General features: G+C 36.8%; 3 protein-coding genes and 1 long non-coding RNA gene across 5 annotated transcripts in view; 2 read left to right on the forward strand and 2 right to left on the reverse strand.

The window, feature by feature from the left end:
- The window catches only part of RpL19 (ribosomal protein L19), a 249838-nt gene that overhangs the window by 50824 nt on the left and 176896 nt on the right, over positions 1–22118 (reverse strand). The gene's annotated exons all lie outside the window — the stretch shown is intronic.
- LOC145306139 (putative arginine--tRNA ligase, mitochondrial) lies at positions 122–3655 on the forward strand. The gene is made up of 6 exons (XM_080148107.1): positions 122–257; positions 550–645; positions 1141–1239; positions 1668–1718; positions 2435–2555; positions 2841–3655. The coding sequence occupies exons 2-6, from the start codon at positions 618–620 to the stop codon at positions 2926–2928; spliced, it is 387 nt and encodes a 128-aa protein (XP_080004233.1). The 5' UTR covers positions 122–257; positions 550–617; the 3' UTR covers positions 2929–3655.
- LOC145306137 (small nuclear ribonucleoprotein Sm D3-like) lies at positions 3643–7239 on the forward strand. Its single transcript, XM_080148105.1, has 6 exons — positions 3643–3774; positions 4275–4353; positions 5075–5128; positions 5459–5655; positions 6184–6292; positions 6960–7239. The coding sequence occupies exons 1-5, from the start codon at positions 3699–3701 to the stop codon at positions 6243–6245; spliced, it is 468 nt and encodes a 155-aa protein (XP_080004231.1). The 5' UTR covers positions 3643–3698; the 3' UTR covers positions 6246–6292; positions 6960–7239.
- Positions 12193–14857, reverse strand: LOC145306141 (uncharacterized). The gene is made up of 3 exons (XR_013874904.1): positions 14786–14857; positions 14398–14517; positions 12193–12994 (listed from the first exon to the last, which is right to left on the reverse strand). It is a non-coding gene; the product is annotated as an uncharacterized LOC145306141 (long non-coding RNA).

The raw sequence follows: 22118 nt of genomic DNA on the forward strand, positions 1-22118 counted from the left end.
TCTTTCTCTCTTTCATGACCATTGATTATTTGCTCTATAATTTAATTTTTCCTGTTCGAATTTACAAATCCATGACTTTTTTGTGCTTCGCTATATTAAAATACTACTCATAAAAAATTAATTTTGTTATCTTATGATATTTGAAAGTTACGAGTCATAATTGTTCTATTTCAACAAGACATGTACTACTGATCAGGACAAAACAAGCACAACCAAAGTCGAAGGCGATGAAGCGGAGTATTCAGCAGAAATTCTAGGTAAATACAATCTTTGATGGAACTTCAAAGAAGGGCGGCTGGGGTATCTTGTCATTTCACTTTCAATTTTACCTCAAAAAATGATAAAATGTTGGCTGGAGTATTTCTTTTCATTGTCGACTTCTCTTGGGAGTAGGAGGTATCCTCCGTTATAATAGTTAAAAACCTTCCCTGAACCTACAAGAAACTTTACTGTAAAGAAGAACCATATAGGTTCGGCGGATACTATATCTTAAGATACATAAATACACATATACATTCAATTACTTTTATATAAGGATTGTTTGTTTAGGCCTGAGTGCGTTGATTGTAACTGACTTTAAGCAGCGGAGAGTGAAAGATTACAAATTTAGCTGGGAGATGGCGCTCAGCAATAAAGGAGACACAGGCAGGAAGAATAAGCAATGACAAGGTTGCGTGATTTTAGTTAGACAAATTGCAACGTTACTCACTTCAATTAATGGATAAAAGTGGAAGAACTATAGGTACTTCAATAGAGTCAAACAAATATTAACATTAACAAATATAAACACACTCACAGTGATAACATTTAATTTCCAACATTATTTAGAAGCCCTTAGCCTCAACAAAAATTCTGCTTAAAACTATCTCAAAATTACTTAAATACAGAATTCTGTGGACAATAAACATTGAACATACATATAATTAAAGACTTTAGATTGTGCCTTGTCGTCTAGGAATCAATGATCTTTTCTTAGCTTTCTAAAAAGTTCAATAATCATCATCAAAATGTACATACGGACTTTTTAGTAATGAATTTTAGAGTTGCATCTTCTGTACCTACTTAAATGTTAAAGGCTTATTTTTATTATTAAAAGCTACTTTTTAAAAAATAAAAACCTTTTCTTATTTGACCCACCAGGAGTACGTCTACAATACCTACACGCTAGACTTCATTCGTTGCTGGAGAATTGTCAAGTTGATCTGGATTTAGAAGCCAACACACAATCATTACATCAAGGTTACAACTATAGATTTATTACTCTTGATGGTCAATCGGACATAATGTTACGTTCTGCTTAATAAGGAATTTCTAGCAGACGAAGATTTTATTTTTATTGAGTCTTATATGATTGACTTATTATATCGATTAAGATAAAAAAAAATAAGTGCTCTAATTTGTGTACTTTTTTCTGACTAATAATGTGGTTGGATTGCTTCTACACTGTTTTGATATTGCTAAAACTAAGTGACTTTTCATTTAGACTTACTATATTCATATATATTTATGTTTATGTTACATAAAACTGTCAAGTAAAATTCATTCAATACCCCTTAAAGTCAATCGGGGAAAAAATAAATTTTAGGTACTTATATCAAATTCTGATAGGATTTTTACAAACCTTTGGTGTCCAAACATTTCCACCAACTATAGTTGATGATATATAGAATGTGCTATTCAGCTAGTGATTCATCTTGGCCTATGGGAACAAATACTAAAGGAATGTCTCAAGTTTTTCTACCGATTATAATACAAAGTAGTACGATGTCTGTCTGTCTGAAGCTTCAGATTTCTGTAACCGCGCTGGACAGACATCATTGTGCTTCTTATGGTATACATAAAATGGTTCTGGGGTGGTTTTAAGCTATTTTCTTGGGGATGCAATTCAGTTGGAACATTCCCACACGTTCTTCACCATCCCATCAACTTTTTTGTAAACGAAAAAATAAGGGGTAACATGTAGTGCAAATGTACTGTTCATTCTCAATCTGTCTTTCGGCGAAGCCACTAATATTACACAAAGGGTTTAATAACTCCTCAAAGAGCTTTTCTCTCCCTTAGTAAACGGTAGATTAAAGTTGTTTAAAGACATCCTCTCATTCGTTGAAATTTAAGCTTTGGGTACCATAAGGGATACTATATTTGGATTTTTAACTTTTTATCATTTTTCTTAATGTTTAAGTCTATTGGTTTTACATTATCAATCCCTTTTCTCCTCATTAATGAAAGGAATCAAAGTTGTATGAAGACGTCTTGTCATTCGCTGGCTTGAGGTTTGGGTTCTTTTATCAGAGGTATTGTTACAAACTAGCGTTATCTGAACTTTTCCATCAATAAATTTAATTTGCAGAAGGGGTAAATATGTTGATTATAATTTTGTGTACTTTAATCTATCGTCCATTTTCTTATTAAATAACTTGATATAATGATGTACAGGACAGTTATGAAGAACTGGAACCGTCCATAATAGTGAGATATTTGTTCAAACTGTGTAATCTTACCAATAAATGCTTCAAAGAGCTTACAGTAAAGGGAGAACAAATTGAGAAAGCAAGGTAAAAGATTATATTTCTTTCGCCTCATATTTAAGACAATTGTCTGCGGATAGGAAGGTATTAATCCCTTAAAAGTTTTTCCATCGTGGACAATCCTGATATATTCTATTCATTTCTTCTGTTAATAAGCTCAAAACTTAGAGTATCAAAACTTGATTAAGCTGTACTTTTTAACAAGATACAATCTTTACATACGTATTTATATAATGGGTAATTATGTTCCTTGTAATTTATCTTCCATTGTCTTATCCCTAAGATCCATGAATGAACTCAATACTATTTTAGGGCCCGTGCTTTGTTATTCTACTGTAGCAAGAAGATTTTGTCGGAGGGCTTGTGTCTTATTGGTGTGAAGCCCTTGGATAGAATGTGATAATGGATACAGAATATTAGTGGATGTTATGACAGGAGAAAAGTTTTCGTCAATTTAGTTTGCTAACATAGACTTAATTTATTGGTCAGTTCGTTTATGCAGTAGAAGGGGAGGGAATGGGGTATAGGGGATGGAGCGTTATTTTAGCTAGCTACAAGTTTCACTTTATTAAAGTAAGTGATAATCTTCAATCTTGTGTAAGAAAATCCTTTAATGTGATACCTTTTCTATTTGTAGTGATGGTTCTAAATTATCAGAAAAAGAGGGTGCCATTGGACAGTAAATTATGCTAGCACCCAAAGTTTTATTATAATGTTTTCTAATTGGTTAATTAAAACCTGAGAAGACTTCTGTTAAATATTGACCGGTTAGTTCTAACTTTTTGGGGGGAATTTGTGAATTTATTGTCCATTTTCTTATCTCTGAGATCCATGACGAAAGGTAAAGGGGGTGATAATCGTAGATATATCGTATTCAAGGTATAAAAAAAGTGCCCTTCTTATTTAATTTAATAATAATTAGATTGCTTTTAATCCTGTGATGTTTGTGGGATGCCTTAGTTTGCGGGGATAGGTAAATGGAAGATAAACATTTATAACCCAAATATTTGAATCATTTGTACTTGTTAATTTATTTGGAAAAAGTGATTTATCTCTCATTGACCTATTCATCTATATCCACATATTTATTAAATTAATTTATAATTAAAAAATATAAAAATTTCAGATATTTAAGGTCAGGTTACCGTATTAACCTATTCTAAAGTAAAAATGGCAACCATCGGAGTACCCATCAAGGTTCTGCATGAGGCGGAGGGACATATTGTCACCATTGAAACCACTACAGGTAGAATTACAGACCAGACAGATTGATAGATAATTAGAAGGATAGACAGACATATAGATAGATAGATAGACAGACGGAAAGACCACTACAAGTAGAATTACAGACCATACAGAATACAGATTCCAAAAATAAACTCGCGTTGTTTTTATAAATAACATACAGATCTCCACAATACATCAGTTAAAACTTCCAAAGGACAAATAGTAAATATACGCGCCATCTTGTTATGTAGGTTTTTTAAAATCTTTTATTCGGACATAAGTTTTGTGAGTTATTGTCAAGGTTTCATGACTTCATAACATATCCATTTATTGTTAGTTTGACTTTCTCGAGGAGTTTGATTTCTTCGTCAATTAAAAAAAAGATCATTACTACTTAGCAAAGATAGATAGGATGACAATATATTTCCTCAGTTCCTTTTATATACCTTTAGTCGAGTATTTAGGTTAGATATTAGACACAACTTAATTAGAAATGAAAACATTTTTATTTCTTATTAGGGGAGGTGTACCGTGGGAAGCTGATTGAGGCTGAGGACAACATGAACTGTCAGATGTCCAGTGTTACTGTCACTTACAGGTAATAAACGCCCCTAAGGCATTTAGGGTTACTTGAGGGATGGGGTGGTGGGGGCCAAATCGACACTCTACTTTTAAGTTTAGTTTTTTTTAAGAAAAGTTTGGGGTATTTTTTTCCCAGGGGCGATTTTTCTTGAGAGGGAGGGATTTTTTTTAATGGTGTTTCTTTGGTAAAATATTGGTCCAGATTATTTACTTTACATAGGGTAATTCCAGTGCATTTTTAACAAAGACAAGTGTACTTCGTACATTGTTATTCGTCTAGTGATGGCAATCCGTCGAATTTTTGGGCCGGATTCGGATTCCGGATTCTTAAAGAATCCGTCAAAAAAAGTGGCGGATTCCTTGCAAATTCCGGATTCTTATTTTTGGCGGATTCCGGATTCTAGCAATATTTTAAAAGGATTTTTAGATTTTTTAAAAAAATTAAGTGCTACATATGTCCTAAAAATCAATGTTCTTGGTGTTCTCTATAATTCACTTCCGAGAATCGAACCAGATTTTAAAAGATATTATATATTATATAATGATGAAAATCTTTGCCTTCAAAGAGGAGTTGAAAGAAAAAAAACTCAAGACTCTAATTTTAGCCTACAAAATAAGAATCCGGAATCCACTATTAAAAAACGGATTTCGGATTCCAAAATTGGCCGAAAATTGGGCGGATTCCGGATCCGGATTGCCAACCCTATAATATACACAAGTTTATTTTTTTATTTCAGGGATGGAAGAGTTGCTCAGTTGGAGCATATCTACATTCGTGGATCTAAAATCAGGTAAATAGATTAAAAACCCTAGATAGTCTACCAGACAGATATCCTAAGAAAGTCGATTATTTAAAGCTGGTTTATTATACGAATGAAATGAAAAATAACTACCCTTTTCTACCAAATAAAACTAATACTATGACCAAAGTGTTTTCCACTGTTTTCTCATTGGTCAAATTATGATTATTCTCAAGTAGAACAATAAATCAGTGATACTGTTGATTTTAATCCCCCTCTCCTTCGTTTTGTTTATCTATTATTTTTTATAGACTAGTAGAACCAGTTCATAAGTAATCCACCAAACTTTCCTCAATATAGAAAAAATGTAATTTTTTCTAGGTTTATGATTTTACCCGACATGTTGAAAAACGCTCCAATGTTGAAGAATATGGCCAGCCGTGGCGGTAGAGGCGGTGGCGGTGCCAGAGGCAAATCTGCCATACTGGGTGCTCAGGCCGGCCGCGGCGGGCGTGGCGGAGGTTTTGGCGGCGGCGACAGAGGAGGAAGAGGCGGTGGCGGACGTGGTGGCTTCGGCGGTAAGATACTTTTATTTTTTTATCGCAGCTACTCTATAACTTGAAAATGTCAATACATCCATCTCATTGATTCAATTGTTCTACACGGACCCATTTTATTACTCACCCAATAAAATACACTTAAAAGATGTTGGGGAAGAGCAGAATTTTATTTTCTGGTAACCAAAGTTTTATAAAACGTTCTGAAAACTTTGGGTGCTAATATTAATCTTGATTGGTTGGTGAAAGCTAGTAGTTTTTAAACATTTCTATTTCGTTATATTTATATTGGTATAGCTCAATATATTATTTTTTCTCTTACTAAGACTAGGTGACGATTAAAGATCTTACTAACTTAGTAATCCTACATCATTTTATTTTTTTCTGTAAGTATCTAATGTTTTAGAAACTTTTGATTGGGTCCTTAGTATCATGGGTCTCAGTTATCAATCTGTTCAGTTGCTAACAAATAAAAACTTTCTTCATGTAATAGGATTAAATAACAGTTCCTTTTTTAAATCAGAACATTTATTTACTACTCTATTTCAGGAGATAGAGGCGGCAGGGGAGGCCGTGGTGGTTTCGGCGGTGGCGGATTTGGCGGACGTTAAGGGGTTCAAACTATTGTTTTGGATCATTAAAACTTCAATTTTTAAAGGTAAATGCCATGAGGAATGGAGGGGATATTACTATTAGAGTGTAAATTATCCTGGTAACCGAAGTTTTATAATTATGATCTATTACTATTATTAAAAACTCTAAAGGGTGGGTCCCTTTTACAAGTTTAACATATTTTGGCTGATTTTTATCGGACTTTTTATGTCTATACACGAAATGATCGTTCATATCTTTTTTTTCAGTATGACTATGAAATCAATTAATAACCGCTGGATTAGAACTGGTTTTCATCCCTGCTGAAAATCATGTCTAGCATCGTATTATAGACAGTTTTCCACGAACATTAAAAGAAAATGCATAATATCAAAAACAGTTTTGTTCCGTACCTATGGCCCCTCATAATTAACAAAAATGGCTTTTATCTTATAATTTTTCATTTAAATATCCGCGGAAAGCTGTCTATAATATTTGTTATTTATCGCATCGTGTTATAAACAGATTTCCGCGGATATAGAATTTATGTACACTTATAAGAATAAAACTGGTTTTAATCTTATGATTGTATATTTTTATATTCGTAGAAAGCTGGATATAATACAATGCTAGACTTAGTTTTTTTTTTCGTATGGATGAGAACCGGTTCCTATCCACCGGATTCGAATGAATACGAGAAATTATATTAATAATTAATCCTGATTTTTTTTCAGGTTTTCAAAAATCCGCGAAGTTTACCCCAAACCTTCAATCTACATTTTTTTTGTATATGTTCACACGAATCATTCTTATTTGTATTTATCTACTAATGATCATTCTTAAGCAATTTTTCCATTTTTGTGCAATTTTAATTATACTGTATTTTTTTTTAATTTCAAGCAATATTTAAGTAAGTGTCACTTATTGCCTTGTAGATTGTGAACATTTTTTTTGTGTATTTTTTTCACGTCTTGTAATATCAATAGTAAAAATAAAGCAATTTTTTCACCTAAATATATTGTGTTTTTTTTTTCAAAAAGGATGACAACATCCATAAAAGTGAAGCTCTTACCTAAACCTTAGGACAAACAAACATTAATACATGTTGAATGTCAGAACTGAATAATCATAATATAAATGTATAAAAGTCAAAACAAAATTATAAGTAAATTTGTTGTAAAACTGCTTTTTCGGACCTTTCAAAATGAGGCATTTTTGTTCACCAGGGGTGGGGGCAAAAAGGGGGGGGGGGCAGGTTGGGGCGTTTTTGGCGCTAGGGGGGGGGGGTGCGATCGCCCCAAGTGCCCCCTTCGGTTCGCACGCCACTGCCCTTCATGTAATGTAAGTTTGTAAAATTAATAAAATATGGTTAATTGGATAGAAATACAAGTTGAAGTATTTTTACGTTACGACGGACAGTCATGGACTAATTTCAAATTAGCTTCGCTGCTTACAAGGATAATTTTGTTTACAAGTAGTGCAGCAACAAGCTGATATTTTAAGACCACATCCATAAAAACGCAGATTAACAAATCGGAAGGTTCAACGAACAAGGATGAGCACAGAGTTACTACTCTTATGATATTAAAATTGATGTAAAATATATGTGGATATTATGAAAAGGGAAAAATTGCCGTCAATTTACTTTGCTAACCTGGGCATCACTTATTGGTCAGTTTGTTCATCCAGTAGAGGGGATGGGATGAAGTATACCTATAGGTGGATGGGGGATATTGTTATTTTAACCGACTGCGAGTATCACTAGAGGCCTCTAGTGGCACTTAAGTCTACATAAAAAAAATTTCGATTTTTTTGTGATTTCCCTTTGGAGGGTGGTGGTACCCTCCCCCAAAATAGTTTTTAACCTTCCCTAGACCTAGAAGCTACCTGTTAAGGAGTACCCGATCGGTTCAGTGGTTAGCGAGTTCCTTCGCTACAGACAAAAAAATCTTACTACTTTATATATTAGGATTTAAAATTCTAGTGCAACATCCAAGTAATAATAAATCGATTCTTGCAAACGTAATATTTCTAGTAGCGAAGCTACTCTATAATTAATAATGTATGTGTGTCCACTTGTCTTAAAAGTGATTAAATCGGTTTCTATTTGAGATAAACCTCTGTGAACTTTTTTGTAAAGATTCCCTACACAATTTTTAATCAGTGACTGACATATCCGTTGGTCATTCTACAAAGTCATAACTCAATTTATCTGTTTGTTCAGGCATGATATTTTTAAAAGCGGGGCTTTTCTATAATTAGGGTCCGTAACGGTTTTTCGTTGATTTAGGCATGTTAGAATTTTCCTATCGTTTTCAAACTTTGCATGGTGATTCCTTTAGTAGTTAGGTACGATTTAGAAAGCGTAGCAACTCTATAATCATTACCTGAATATCCGTACGTCCATTTTAAACATGTTGATTTTTTTTACTTTTTAACAACAAATTTTTATGTGATCTAAACATCCGATTGATCTAATTTTCGGTATATTGATTCATGGGACAACAAAGTATAATGTTATAAGCGAAGCAACTCTATAATCAAGTCCTAAAAATGTAAGTATGTCCATCCATAAACATTATTCTGTATTTAGCAGTTTTTCAACAAATTTACTTACAATTTTGCTTTGACTCTTATACATTTATATTCTGATTATTCAGTTCTGACACTATACAAGTGTTAATATCCGTTTGTACTAACGTTTCAGTGCTTTGCTTTTATGGATGTTGTCATCCTTGTTCTACTTATTATGTTGTCACACTTGTTCAAATATAATGAAACAAATCTTGCTTACTGTTGTGCATGAATATGCGGTCAAACAATCTTTAGGCAATACTTTATTTGCATGATCTTTGTCTAGAAGTCCTTTTAAGCTGCGCCTGTTTCTACCCTAACTTTTTTCTGTGCACCTGACATAATAAAAGTGGAAACCCTTTTACAGATAAGCTTTGCTTTTAATAATGTTTATGTAAAGTATATTCTCGTATTAGCCCGAGCCTTCGGCATCTCTGGGCTGAAAAAAACTGGCTTTTGTCTTATAATTGTACATTTTATATCCGCGGAAAGCTGTTTATAATATGATACAAGAAATAACTATTATAGCTCTAAGGAAGGCAAAAAAATATGGTTTTTAAATGACAATTACTTCATTTCTTTCAATTTTAGTTTTAGTTGTACAGAAATAATGACCAGAAAATAGAAAGCATTGCTTTCAAAAATATAAACAAATCCATGTATAAAATTTATTTTCATAATACATTAAATTATAACAATAAAAATATTTCAGTATGATACAAATATTCAAAATTCACTTACTCTACTTTTCACATATTCATGTAGATCAGAGTCCTCAATACTCAGAATTGGTTGATCAGGTGCGCCAGTGAACACAATGCTTTCATCATAAATAACTAGTGTAAACTTAGGGATAGAATAAACACTTGAGTTTATTAGCTTTTGAAGAATTGTATAGTCCCAAGAAGCAAAAATCAGAACATTTTTTGCTTGAGAAAGGATGTAACGTACTTTATGCAAATAATCACTATGTTTACTATAATGTAAGACTATAATCTGTCCAGGTTTTTGTAGTAAATCAATGATTTCTTTACTTTTTTCTTCTATCTGACTTATGTTCTCAGTATCAGAAAGTTTTTTTTTGTCAATATAAGAACATGTAATATCATTTGAAACACCAGAAACTTCCTTTTCTAATAATCTAAACATATATTTACCTTCAATGGTCAAAATTACAAGATTTCTTTCAAGTTTATTGTTGAAGTACTTTTTCAATACTGCTATCGTAAGGATAGGTTGATTAATATTGTAAATATTCTGGTAATATTGCAAACCTATTTTCGCTTTAGTTGTTTCAACATTATTTACTTTTTCTGAGATATTTTCATTTAGACTTTTATCTTCTTCAAATCCAGGAACTAATTTTGTTTTAACTTTTCCAGTAATGATGACAATAACCTGTGACATAGCTCTAAGAACAATATTTCTAAGATAAGGTTGAAAGGTATTCATTGTTTCATTCAGAATAATAATCAAGTTACTTGCCTGAGCACCCTGAAAGCCCTCAATAGAAGTCACAAAAATGCCTTCTGGTTTCTTCAAATACTCTTTGATTGTTACATTATCTATAGGGCTTTGACAACAAATGACCTTTGTGGATTGAGAAAAGTGTCTTTTTAGTTTGTCAGCTACAACTTCATTCATTTGATATGGAACCAAAACAACAACATTTTCTTTTTGGTAATACTTTTCAATAAAAAGTACAGTTAAAGAAGCCTCATCCAGGTCATATATGTTTTCATAAAAAAAATTACAATTACCTTTGATATTCTTCATAGGCATAAGATGATCTAATGATAAATTATGACTTCCAAGAGCAGATGATGTATTTAATATGTTCTCAGAATTTCTCATGTTTAAATTTAGATTGATATGACTAAATTTATTTTTCACATAGACTATCCAATTTGTGTTTATTTCAAATGGTATGCATTTCATTGCAATGCATACTGTCTTAAATTGTGATAACATATTATATAGCCTTTCTTTATGTGGTCCATCAATTTTAATCATTTCATCAATGAAAAGGTGTTGATATGAGTTTGTTACAAAAAAAGTCTCAAAGGCTTTGATTATAATCTCTTCTATATAGCAATTATTTTCATTAGAGAAGAGGTTAGGAAGTAGTTTACAACAACTTATGACTTCAACATTTGGATACTCATCAAAGTCTATTTCAGCAATATAGTCCATTGTCGTTGGACATGTGTATTGATCGTGTGAGAACTTTTTGTCAATAATTAGACCTGTTAGATTAATATATGCTATTGTATCATCTTTGTTCTGATTAGCACACATTTTTGCTCTTTCTTTTAGTACAAAGGTCTTTCCTGTCCCATAATCTCCATCAATGACAAGAACAGAAGATTTGTTATGGACTGCTTTGTACTGTTCTGTGTTGAGCATGTACTTATCATCATATTCTGAATCACCTGATATTCCTGGATTATTTCCTGTTATTGATCTCTCAATCACAGGGTTCGGAAGCCGCGCCTTAGCCGCGCATAAGCCTCAGTTTTAAACCTGCTTGTGAGCAGAAAAAGAAATTTTTGAAAGAAGGATTGTCTACTAAAGAGACAGTTTTATACATCCAGCTAAATTTATAGTGATAAAATGACGATTTCACTGAGGCTTACACGCGGCTTACGCGCGGCTTCCGATCCCTGCTCAATCATTTTAGAATAATCTAGAGGAGATATAATTAGACCATTTTTATAAAAATCTTGAAGAGAAGAATGTCCAATAATTGTTGACAATAAATGTTCATAGTCTGTTCTGTTAGTATATTGATCTGTATTACATGTTAAGTCTTCAATCCAAGAGGATATATCAAATATGTTATTCTCTTTTAGGATATAAGTTTTGCATTGTTTGCAAGGACTATCAGCATCTTTTTCTTCCTTCAGGTAAGGAACACAGGCTGCTTTGATAAATTTCCAATTTTCAGAGAGTTTAGAACCAAATAATTTTAAGAAGTAAGAAAGGTGTTTTTCAGTCTGATTTGAGGCTTCATGAAGCAAATTAAGTTTATTGCCACTAATTTTAGGTCCAAGTTTCACCTCAATGTTTATGATATATTTGAAATCTGGAAAGATGACTAGTATATCCCATTCTTGCTTCAGCTGTTGTAGAGTCAAGTTGTAGTATTGATAATGATAGTAGCTGGCTAATTCTTCTAGAGGGATTTCTTTTATGTTTGGATTTCTTCCATTTCCAGTACACTTTAATACCTGATATTGATTATATTTTACAAGACAATTATTATTATTATTATTAAAATTTCGTAAAACATACAATTAGAATCTAAATTTCTTTCTTCTTTTAGAAAAATAACTCCCAGCAAAGCTTATGTTACATAAAATGTGGAAAAAAATGTAAAATATAATTCCCTGCTTAAACAACCAGCTCTTAATATCTTTCTTGTCCAATTCACCTTCCTTCCACTTATGGTGTTCTTCCATAGTTTGTTTAAGCTCTTCCTCTGATATATCTTTTATATCAAGGATGTCTTTGATCTCATTTTCAAACTTATTTAATGCAGCAAACATATTTTTACCCCTGGCATTCTTAGCTTTTTTTAGTAATACTTTGAGACAATCTTGTGAATTAAACCCATTCATCACAAAACATTCCCTTTTTGTCTCTCTGGTATATCTTACAATCTCATGATGCAGAAGTTCTTCACAATGTTTGTTAAAAAATTCTTCATCTTGATACCCTTTGTTAGGAAGTCCAATTACTGATGGCTTCTTTGGTATTGTCCAGTTATTAGGAATAGCTATCACTTGGCAGTTTTTATCATAATAATATTCAGCAATTGCCTCTTTAATTTCATTAATCTTTTCCTTAACTTTTAGTTGTTCACTTGAACCAGCTGGGCCATGAAAATTTATTGTTGTATTTTCTATATCATCAAGTACATTAGAATATTCAGGTTTAGGAGTAGTTAAAGGATATATTCCAAGATTGAGACTGCAGGTGCAAGATGAATCAGATAGTTGTAATTTCTTAAAGGGAAATCTGCTTGGTCCTGGTGAAAACTTTGATTCCTCTTGTGATTTAGAAATTTTTAGTTGATTATCCAGATTACCTTCCAAAATCTCTTCTTTTTCTGAATGATCTTCTTTGAGATTGGTTGAATCGATTGTTTGTTCAGACATATCCATCTCCTTATCTAGTCTGACTTCAACTTCAACTAAAAAGAAAATAAGATTAGTTAAAAATAAAATATTCAAGTATAACTGAATATGGGACATTTTAAAATTATATTTTTTGTTGTTGTATAAATTTGACATATTTTGAGAAGATATTATATTATGTTGAATTAGTCTTGAAATTTATAATTTAATGTACACTTAATATGTTAGACGGCAATTTTATATCTCTTTTTTTTACTTCTGCTTTACAATCAACTGACAATTTTTTTTTATAAGAGAATATCTTGGATTAGTTTTAATTTAATATTGTTATAATAACTCTTATAATTTAACTATAATAATAATTATAATAAAACTTTTTATGTAAATAAAGAATCAAATAATAATAAGTATAACTGACATTCAAGCCTCATACAGCCTCATAGAAATTATTTCAAATTACTTCTTGCCCCAAAATTTGAAATCAGATTAAAACAGCAAAGACCATGGACTTTCAGGGATAAGTCAATGGACTATAAATTGATGCTAATGATGCTAGACAAAATGAACCCTTTAGTAGATTAAAGCTAATGGTTGCAATGTTTGGACACTTGAAGTATTAAGAAAACATGTATAAAAACTTTGAGTATTAGTATCAGGGATCGGAAGCCTCACGTAAGCCGCGTGTAAGCCTCAGTGAAATCGTGATTTTATCACAATAAAATTCACCTGGATGTATAAAACGGCTCTTTAGCAGACAATCCTTCTTTCTGAAATTTTTTTTTCTGCTCACAAGCAGGTTTAAAACTGAGGCTTATGCGCGGCTTACGTGAGGCTTCCGATCCCTGATTAGTATTATCAAGAGTCTCATGTACTTATACTTTTCTCAACAAATATAATAAGTATTTTTTTGTACTAAGCATAGAAAATTTTTATTTAAGGAATTTATGTTGTATTGCATATTCCTTTATGGCTTTTGACAGGACGTCTAAAGGAGGGGTAAATGGGTGATTATCCTCCCAATTCTTATATAATTTAAAATTTTTACACCACCCCCCCCCCTAAATTTAAAAGCTTGGACGACCTTGCCTCTTGCCTTGCCGTTGGCACCCCGAAAATTTATAATTTTTATTTTTTTTCCAGGATTACAGTTGTGATAAAAAGTTTGAATTTTTCCAATAATGATTCGGTATTATCATCCTAGAAATTTTGAAAATTTTTATACTCCGACAGGGCTATGACCTCTGATGCCTAGCTGCAGCGCTCGGACCCCTGGCCTGCCTAGCCGCCGCGCTGGGCCTCCTAGTCTGCCCGCAGCGCTCGGCCCCCTAGCCTATAACCTAACCTAATTGTAAAAAAATTGTTGTCCTCTGCCAGAGTCATAGTTTCTAAGACTATAACACCAATGATTCTTATTTGTTTGTTGATGACTTATTTCCCAAATTTTTAAAGACATACTAACTTGGAATTTATTTATGTTCTTTTCAGATTATTCTCCATCATTTTTTCTCTTCTTTCTTATGCAGAATCGATTAAAAAAACTGTTAAGATACATCCGTTTCTTCATTCTGGTTTCCTATACCTATTAAAGATTCAAGGATTGTTGATTTAATAAAATTATATCTTATATAGTTGGATAAAACAAAAAGATAAAAGAAGATAGAAAACGAAATAGAATAAAAAAGAAATATAAATGGAATATGAAAATGAAAGAAAAAAGAAAAAGAAAGTAAAAGAAAAAATATTGTATAATATACATTTTTTAATATTATGCCCCATTCTTCCCCTCCTCCCCTCTTGTAAAAAGGGTTAAATGTTAATATATTTATTATCTACAAATACACATTTACCTAATCAGGAACTTGACTTTTTTCCAAAAGTAGCTTTTTCATCTTGCTTGCATTGTTCAACTTTCAAACATAAAAGAAAATAAATTTTAAATCAGGGAATAGTCATTTCTTGGATTATTATAAAAAGCTTTCCGCGGATATAAAATGTACAATTATAGGATTAAAACCAGTTTTTTTCAGCCCATTCATTCGGCATCTTGGGGCTTAAAAACCTGGCTTTAATCTTAAAATTGTACATTTTATATCCAAAAAAAGCTGTTTATAATACTATGCTGAACATAATTTTTCAGTATGCCGGTTCTAATCTACCGTAAATAGGTTTCGAAGCGCTATGTAAAAAAAATGTCTACAACCTTTCGATATTATACTATTAGGAGCGAACCTTCACTATAATCGTGTGTCTTCTCTTCTTCTTAACCTCCCAATTTTCATAAATATATTTTGTAGATCTATTTCTCTAATGAGTGAATTAGACCAATAAGAACACGATATAGCAACAATTCGCCCATATTAGAGAAAGTCAGGAATTTTATTTCCTCAAACAGCAAAAAATATTCAATAAAATTTAAATTTATCATGTAAAAATCGCTTATATGGACTCAAAATGGACAGGACATATATAATATAACATAACATTCATTTAACTCTAGCAAGGGTAATTAAAAAATAATAATAATATAATAAAAATGAACACAAATACCTTATTGCTTGTTTAACGACTATAAACACAAATGCAAATGTGCTTTAAAAAATAAAAAAATACCTCTATAACTATAAAAAAAAATTGCTTGAAACCACTGAAGCGAGCACAGCGCACTAACTATCTACCTCTCTGGTTTGTAAAACCCCCCGGGCAAGCATGGCACATTTACTAAAACTAAAGAACTAACAGGGATATAAGGATAGGAATATGGATATAAAATAAATACATATTTTGTTGTCTTGGACTTTGAGTACTTTGAACTATTGGCTTATTGTGTTGGTTGACATAGGTATGTTATAAAAATCTTTTATTGAAATATCAATTTCGCTAAGACAGAAACTCTACTGTGATGCTTCTATAAATAAATTATATAGAACCCCATATAACTTGGTATAATTTGAAAATGTGATATGAATGGATATATTATAAATCTTACACCAGATTTTCATGTTTTCTAATAAAGTAAAACTTGCAGCGGGCTAAAATAACCATACGCTCCGACCCCTTTACACCATCCCCTCCTCTCCTACTTGATGAAAGAATTTACCATAAATGAGTTCCTTGTAAGCAACTTGAATTGACGTCAATTTTTCCACTGTCATATTGTTCACATATATTCTGTATCCATTATGATACGGCCGGGAGTGAGCGAGTTTTACAGGCAAACTTTAATCATTGATTACAGTTCAGTACAGAATATAAAACCCAACTTGTAAGACAAACATTTTACTGTAGGCACTTTTTTCACCAAAGTAAAAATAGTATAAATCTGCACTTGGATTTTTTTAGAACTTCTCCTTTGGTTTTCAAGAGAATTGAGCTTTGACTCTAAAAATGAATCAATTTCCCAATGTAAAATTCCTATATCCCAGAGTTGTAAAGAAAAAAATGCCTTTAATTCTATAAACCACTCCATTCCTTAATGCTAAAAAGATATGGATGCAATATGGCTTCGTATTACAAACATTTTTTTACGAATAATAAAATAGAAATCATAAAATTAATACCAGTTTTATTAGACTGGGCCTAATTGTTTTATCGTTCTCCTTTACAATGTAGCTTCTCATACGTCCTGCCTGGAAAGATTTTATACGAATTTTTGGCAGGGTACCACCACTCTCGGAAGAGAAATCTCAATTTTAAAAATACCCCTTCCCAAAAAATTTTCATAGTTCTTTTATTCAATAACCGCTTTTATGGTTCTTCTTTTCAATGTAGCTTCTCTTATGTCATGGAAAGATTTAATACGAATTTTTTGTAACTACCACCACCCTCCCTAAAAAAACTAACCTTCCTAAATGTTTTTTACGTTTTCTTTTTAAAACTTTAAAAGTTGAAGTCGCCCTCCCTCACCCATCAACTTTAAGTGTCCCAATAATTGAACACAGTAATAGTGTCTGACTGATTATGACGTAACAAAAAAAAATAGCCAATGAGAGCCCACTATAAATTTTACCATTGGTCAATAACGGCCTCTCATTGGCTAATTTTTTTTGTTACGTCATAATCAGTCAGACACTATTACTGTGTTCCCATAATTAACAAACAAGTTAAACAAATGGAGCATATTGCATGTGATGTAAATTTTTAAAATCTTGCTTGCTGTCTTATTTGTTCATCTTAGTTGATGATAAAAGTAAAAATGTAAGAATATTCTAAAACCCCTTGTCCTGTTAATATATCAGGATTACTCCTCCCTCCCCCCTTTAAAAAAAAAGCTTGAACATCCAGGTATAGTCCTTTTTGTGACAACGCTCCTTAAGGGGCGATTCGTCGTATTTTTAAAATGGCGTTTAATAGGTTATTTTAGGTTAGGTTATATTGGGTTAGAGCCCCCCGCAGGGGCTAGAAATAGGAGAAAACCTACTGTGAAAATACGAAGAATCGCCCCTTAAGAAGCGTTGCCACGAAAGGGGCTATACCCGAACATCCTTTAAAAAGTTTTGATGTCATTGAGGGAAGGGGAGTGCAACGATCAAGGTAGCAACTCTCCACTACGTCCAACTCCAAGGCAGACAGGTTATAATTTATGACTTATACAATGCATGTATTTGTGGTATTCGGCAACCGTGAGCCATGTCTATGGCACCCCTGATCTGGGGTTCGGTGTAGGGTCAATGGCCCTCCCCCGAGTCCTGGGGAAGGGGTCTAGTGACCCCCTCCCTACGCTTAGAATTAATGATTTGAATCTGTCATGTTTATTATGGTTAACTGTATTCTTAATTCTCCCCCACCCTTTCCAGGGATGGGGGAATCATTATTGCCCAAACTGACCATTGTATATGTATTATTTATGCTTTTATGTTATGATTATTTATTCCTATCCATGTAATTATTGTTTGTTGTATATAACTGCAGTATCTCTTAACCCTTCAATAAAGTGACAACTGAAAATAGATGTTGATCGTTATCTAGTGAAAGCTAGAGAAGCGTAGCTTCTCTATAGTAAGGTGTCCACGTCTGTCACACTGCCGTAATCTAATTGAACTCCGGTGTCTGCCCTTTATCCTCGGCGGATACCACAACTTTGGTGACAGCTGTGTGAGATTACGGCGAACCACAAGTGTAGAGCAGACGCGCATCTGAGGCTAAGGTACTCCCAGCAGTGAATCTGGCAAAACTGACGCAAGCAACCTGAATTACCCACCCTGGACAGCAAAGTTTAACTCTGCATCCGGCAGTTGTGGAAGCGAAACAGCGAAATCTGACGAATAACCGCGAGCAGCGCTGATATCTAACGGAGAATTGAGCGCCAAAAGGGCTGAAACAGGCCTGCGGACCGGCTGAAACAAGCCAAATACGTGTAGACGGCTGAAAATAGGCCAACTTTACTGCAAGAAATAGCAGGATCCGAACCAGTGGCGCTAGCAGGACGGGACATTCCCTGCCGCCGATAGGCTGAAACATGCCACATAGCTGCAAGCTGCGAGCTAACATACGGGTGTAGTGCACCAGAACAGAGAAAAACTACGTCAACCCCGAGTATCCTGAGAAGCTACAACGCAGCCACCCATCTAGAAGACAGATATTATATCACATTTGCAGGGATTACCACCCTAATGTGATGGCCAAACAATAGATTTATGAGCAAAGCTTGGCAAACAAATTGTTGTGTTGTGATAAATCTAAGAATAGAACAGGCTTGGATTACTGTGTATTGTGATAACAGCTAAAAATAGAACAGAGTTGGTCAACAAATCTGTTATGCAATTGTGATAAGGACAAAAATAAAAGCTAGATGTAATATAATCAAAACAATCTCAAGCCCACAGCACAAAAACAATACACCCCTTATTCCAAGGGAAGGGGAGGGGCCCCTCTCCATTGAAGGCAAATACAATCAGGGTGATATAACAGATAAGCCTAAGATTAAGAAGCAAAGGCCCCATTACACCAGCACACAGTTACCCCCCTCCCTCACAGTGGGAACGGACGGAGTTACCCCCGTCCCCTCACGCGCTCCCCCCCTTCCTACCCACACTAGACTAAGTCCGTCTGTAGTGTGGAGCTAGCGATCGGATACACAGAGCGCCATTCACGGGTAGCGCAACAGAGTGCGGAAAATATCATAAATCCAACGGACGAAGCGGACCAATGAGAGAGCGAGCTGAGGGGTGAGAGCGCGTTTTCCCCGTGTGCGCGGATTTGACGGCGCGAACGCGCGTTACAAGGACAGAAGATTCCACGCACACACACACACACACACTTTCACACCAGAGCGGAGCTACTCCATAGCATTTAACAGGGGTATTTTTAGCAAATAAAGAATTGCAAGTTTCTTTCCTCCTAGCTCTAGTGTGATAAGGGAAAACCCAATCAGTTCCTGACAGCAGTTCAGACCCTCAACATCTATCTACCTCAACACCTAACTATTGATAAGTACAGCTAAGTTATATCTTTGCAACTAAAACTCCCAACCTAGTGATACAAACAGTGTTGGCTGTTAGGCTAGGAAGCCTCAAGTGACAACCCATTCATTGTAGTACTGTATAACTTTGTGCCCGCCGTTTCACCGTTGACCCAATGGACCAGCATCAAGTCCCAGGAGGTGACCAAGCCCCAGGATGGCTCCAGGATGACCCTCAGCCGGCCCCAGCCGAGTACCGCAAGCTGATGCTGAGCAATCTGCCGGAGTTTAGAGGGCCGCCCAAGCAGTCCTGGTCGGCACATATCCGCCGACTGGAGATGTCATGGGCGGCTTACCGCGTGCCACCTCATGATTCCCTCAACCGCCGCAACGCCCTACTACTGTCATTGGTAGGGCAAGCGGCGGAAATGGCGTCCCATCTGTTTGGCGAGGCAGGCCAAGCCTTGACCTACGAACAGGTCAAGACCGAGTGTGAATTGCTATTTCGCCCTGCTTTTGAATCCCAAACGCTTAAACAAGCGTTTAGGGATTACAAGCAACACTCGACAGAACCTATACAGGCGTACATATCAACAAAGTGCGCCTTGTATAGGGACGCCTACAACCATGAGGATCTTGAGTTGTTGGTGGACGAATTAAATCGTGGAATTCGTAACGCCAATGTAAAACGCCTCATGATGAACCATGAAATTGCGAGTGTACCTGAGTACACTCGCAAGGCCATGTTCACCGTGACCATGGTTACTAAGCAGCTGAAGGAAGGTGTGTGCTTAGTGGACTCGACCGACGGGCTGACTGGATCTGCCTGCATCCAGTTGCCCCAATATGACGAGTCGGAGCCAATGGAGATTGGCTCCTTGGCTCCGGGTCTCCACCAGATGGGGAAGGTCGCTCCAGATGACAAGGTTCCAGGCCGCTGCTACCGCTGCCAGGGGAGAGGCCACCGAGCTCGAGACTGTCCAACGCCTGTGGAAGTTAGCCTAGAGGAGAGGCGCACCCAGCCACGCCGTGACCGTTCTGCCAAGTGTGAGCGTTGCCACTATGACGGTCACACGGCGGCCGATTGTAGAGCTGACTGGGCCCAGGTAGCCAGCCGCAGGCGCACCGCCGACAAGGGTGCCCCTCCAGGGAAGCCCAGCAGAGTGGCCCATATGGAAGGGAGCGCGCCCCCAGCACCACCACCGCAAGCAGCCGCCCCCAGAGCTGCGGACCGAGCCGATGGGATGCCGCAGTTCGGGACTGTCCCAGCTAGGATCAACGTACTGGGCGGCGCGGCTGAACCCAACCGGGTTGGCCTAGGCTTCAGTCTTAACCATCTGGGGCCAGAGCTGGTACAGCCCAACAACATAGCCGAGCCAGAGGTGCTGAGGCCCCAGCCTTTCAGCCTCAACATGATGGAACCTGCCCGACTGAGCCTACCCAGCAAGAGTGGAGGGGCGCTGCCCAGCGTCCCTGAGACGGTGTATGGGGAGGCCCTGGCAGCCGCTGAACGAGAGAGGCAGGAGGTGCTAGCCAGCACCTCTGCATCGATGTATGGGACGCCACCCGGCGTCGCCACCTGGGATGATGGGGGGGTGCTATCCAGCGCCTCCCACCTTGTGCCTGGGGCGACAACCGTCGCCGCCACCGAGATACCTGGATCCTGGAACGAGCCAGCCTCCAACCTGATGTCTGGGGCGACAACCGTCGCTGCCACCGAGAGACCTGAGTCCTGGAACGAGCCAGCGGTCCCAGGGGAAGGGGTGACACCCGTCACCCCCAGCCAGCCAGCGCCACCAGTCTGCAGGGAGAGCCCAGCTACATGCCAGCCAGCGCCACCAGCCTGCAGGGAGAGTCCAGCTACATGCCATCCAGAGCCCTCTACCAGCCAAGGGAACCCAGCGGCTCACCATCAGGATAAGTTGAATTTGTTAAATGTGTTGTATCCAAAACATTGTAAACACCCAGCCTTGCCTGTGCCCCCTGCACCTGAGGCTGGGGAGATTGAAATTTGGGAAAATAAGGACTTGCCTGTGCCACATGCACCTGAGTTCCTAGGGCAGGGGAGGGCATTGAGTAAGGGCGAGCCTGTGCCACATGCACTTCAGCCCCATGCCACTGGGCATGCCTTGGACCAGGGAAGGGAGCACTTAGGGCTAGGGGAGCCGACACCCAGGCAAGTGCCAGTCGCTTGCCAGTCTGTCATTGGGGAGGGTATCGGGGTGCCTCGGCCGCATACAGATAACGCTCAATGGAAATTTGTATCTAGCCAGGAGCAGCCCAGCCGTGTCCAGCCCCAAGAAGCAGCCGTGACCAGAGCCGGAGATCCCCAGCCGCGTGTACGAGGAAGATGGTTACCTGGAAGCCTCTCCCATTGGTGGATGGTCCTGTGGGGCCTCCTGCTGGCAGCCGTGTGGCCTACAACCAGCTACGTCCTGGTGGGGTGGGACTGTGCCAACCCCACCCATGTCACGTCTTACAATAAAGAAAAGATGTGTGACACGGAGCCCCTACACCAGGAGGTGCCCCTGGGCCATGACGTCCACGTCCTGCAGCAAGTCAAGGTGAGGGAAACCACTGGGTTCAGCTGTCAGCTCACCGTGTCCCAGTGGACATTCAGGTGTGGGGTATGGGGTCACCTCAAGGTGACCTCGGTCCCCACCCTCATGAGGCCAACCAAGATAGACCCAGAAGCGTGCCGAGACCTGGCCAGGAACCGAGTATACACGTTGCCAGGCAAGACCCAGCCACTGACGTTCCAGCTGAACCACCCCCTGTTCTTC

The sequence above is a fragment of the Acartia tonsa genome, chromosome 14 (genome assembly GCF_053477335.1).
Source record: "Acartia tonsa isolate MP-2025a chromosome 14, ASM5347733v1, whole genome shotgun sequence".
NCBI classification, from domain to species: Eukaryota; Metazoa; Arthropoda; class Copepoda; order Calanoida; family Acartiidae; genus Acartia; species Acartia tonsa.

Bases quoted from the DNA above. Each gene is read 5' to 3' on its own strand.
- LOC145306137 (XM_080148105.1), top strand. From the start codon at position 3,699: ATGGCAACCATCGGAGTACCCATCAAGGTTCTGCATGAGGCGGAGGGA. The intron at 3,775-4,274 runs GTAGAATTACAG...ATTTCTTATTAG, and splicing joins CACCATTGAAACCACTACAG to GGGAGGTGTACCGTGGGAAG. The intron at 5,129-5,458 runs GTAAATAGATTA...AATTTTTTCTAG, and splicing joins ATTCGTGGATCTAAAATCAG to GTTTATGATTTTACCCGACA.
- LOC145306139 (XM_080148107.1), top strand. From the start codon at position 618: ATGGCGCTCAGCAATAAAGGAGACACAG. The intron at 646-1,140 runs GCAGGAAGAATA...TTGACCCACCAG, and splicing joins CAGCAATAAAGGAGACACAG to GAGTACGTCTACAATACCTA. The intron at 1,719-2,434 runs AGGAATGTCTCA...ATAATGATGTAC, and splicing joins CCTATGGGAACAAATACTAA to AGGACAGTTATGAAGAACTG.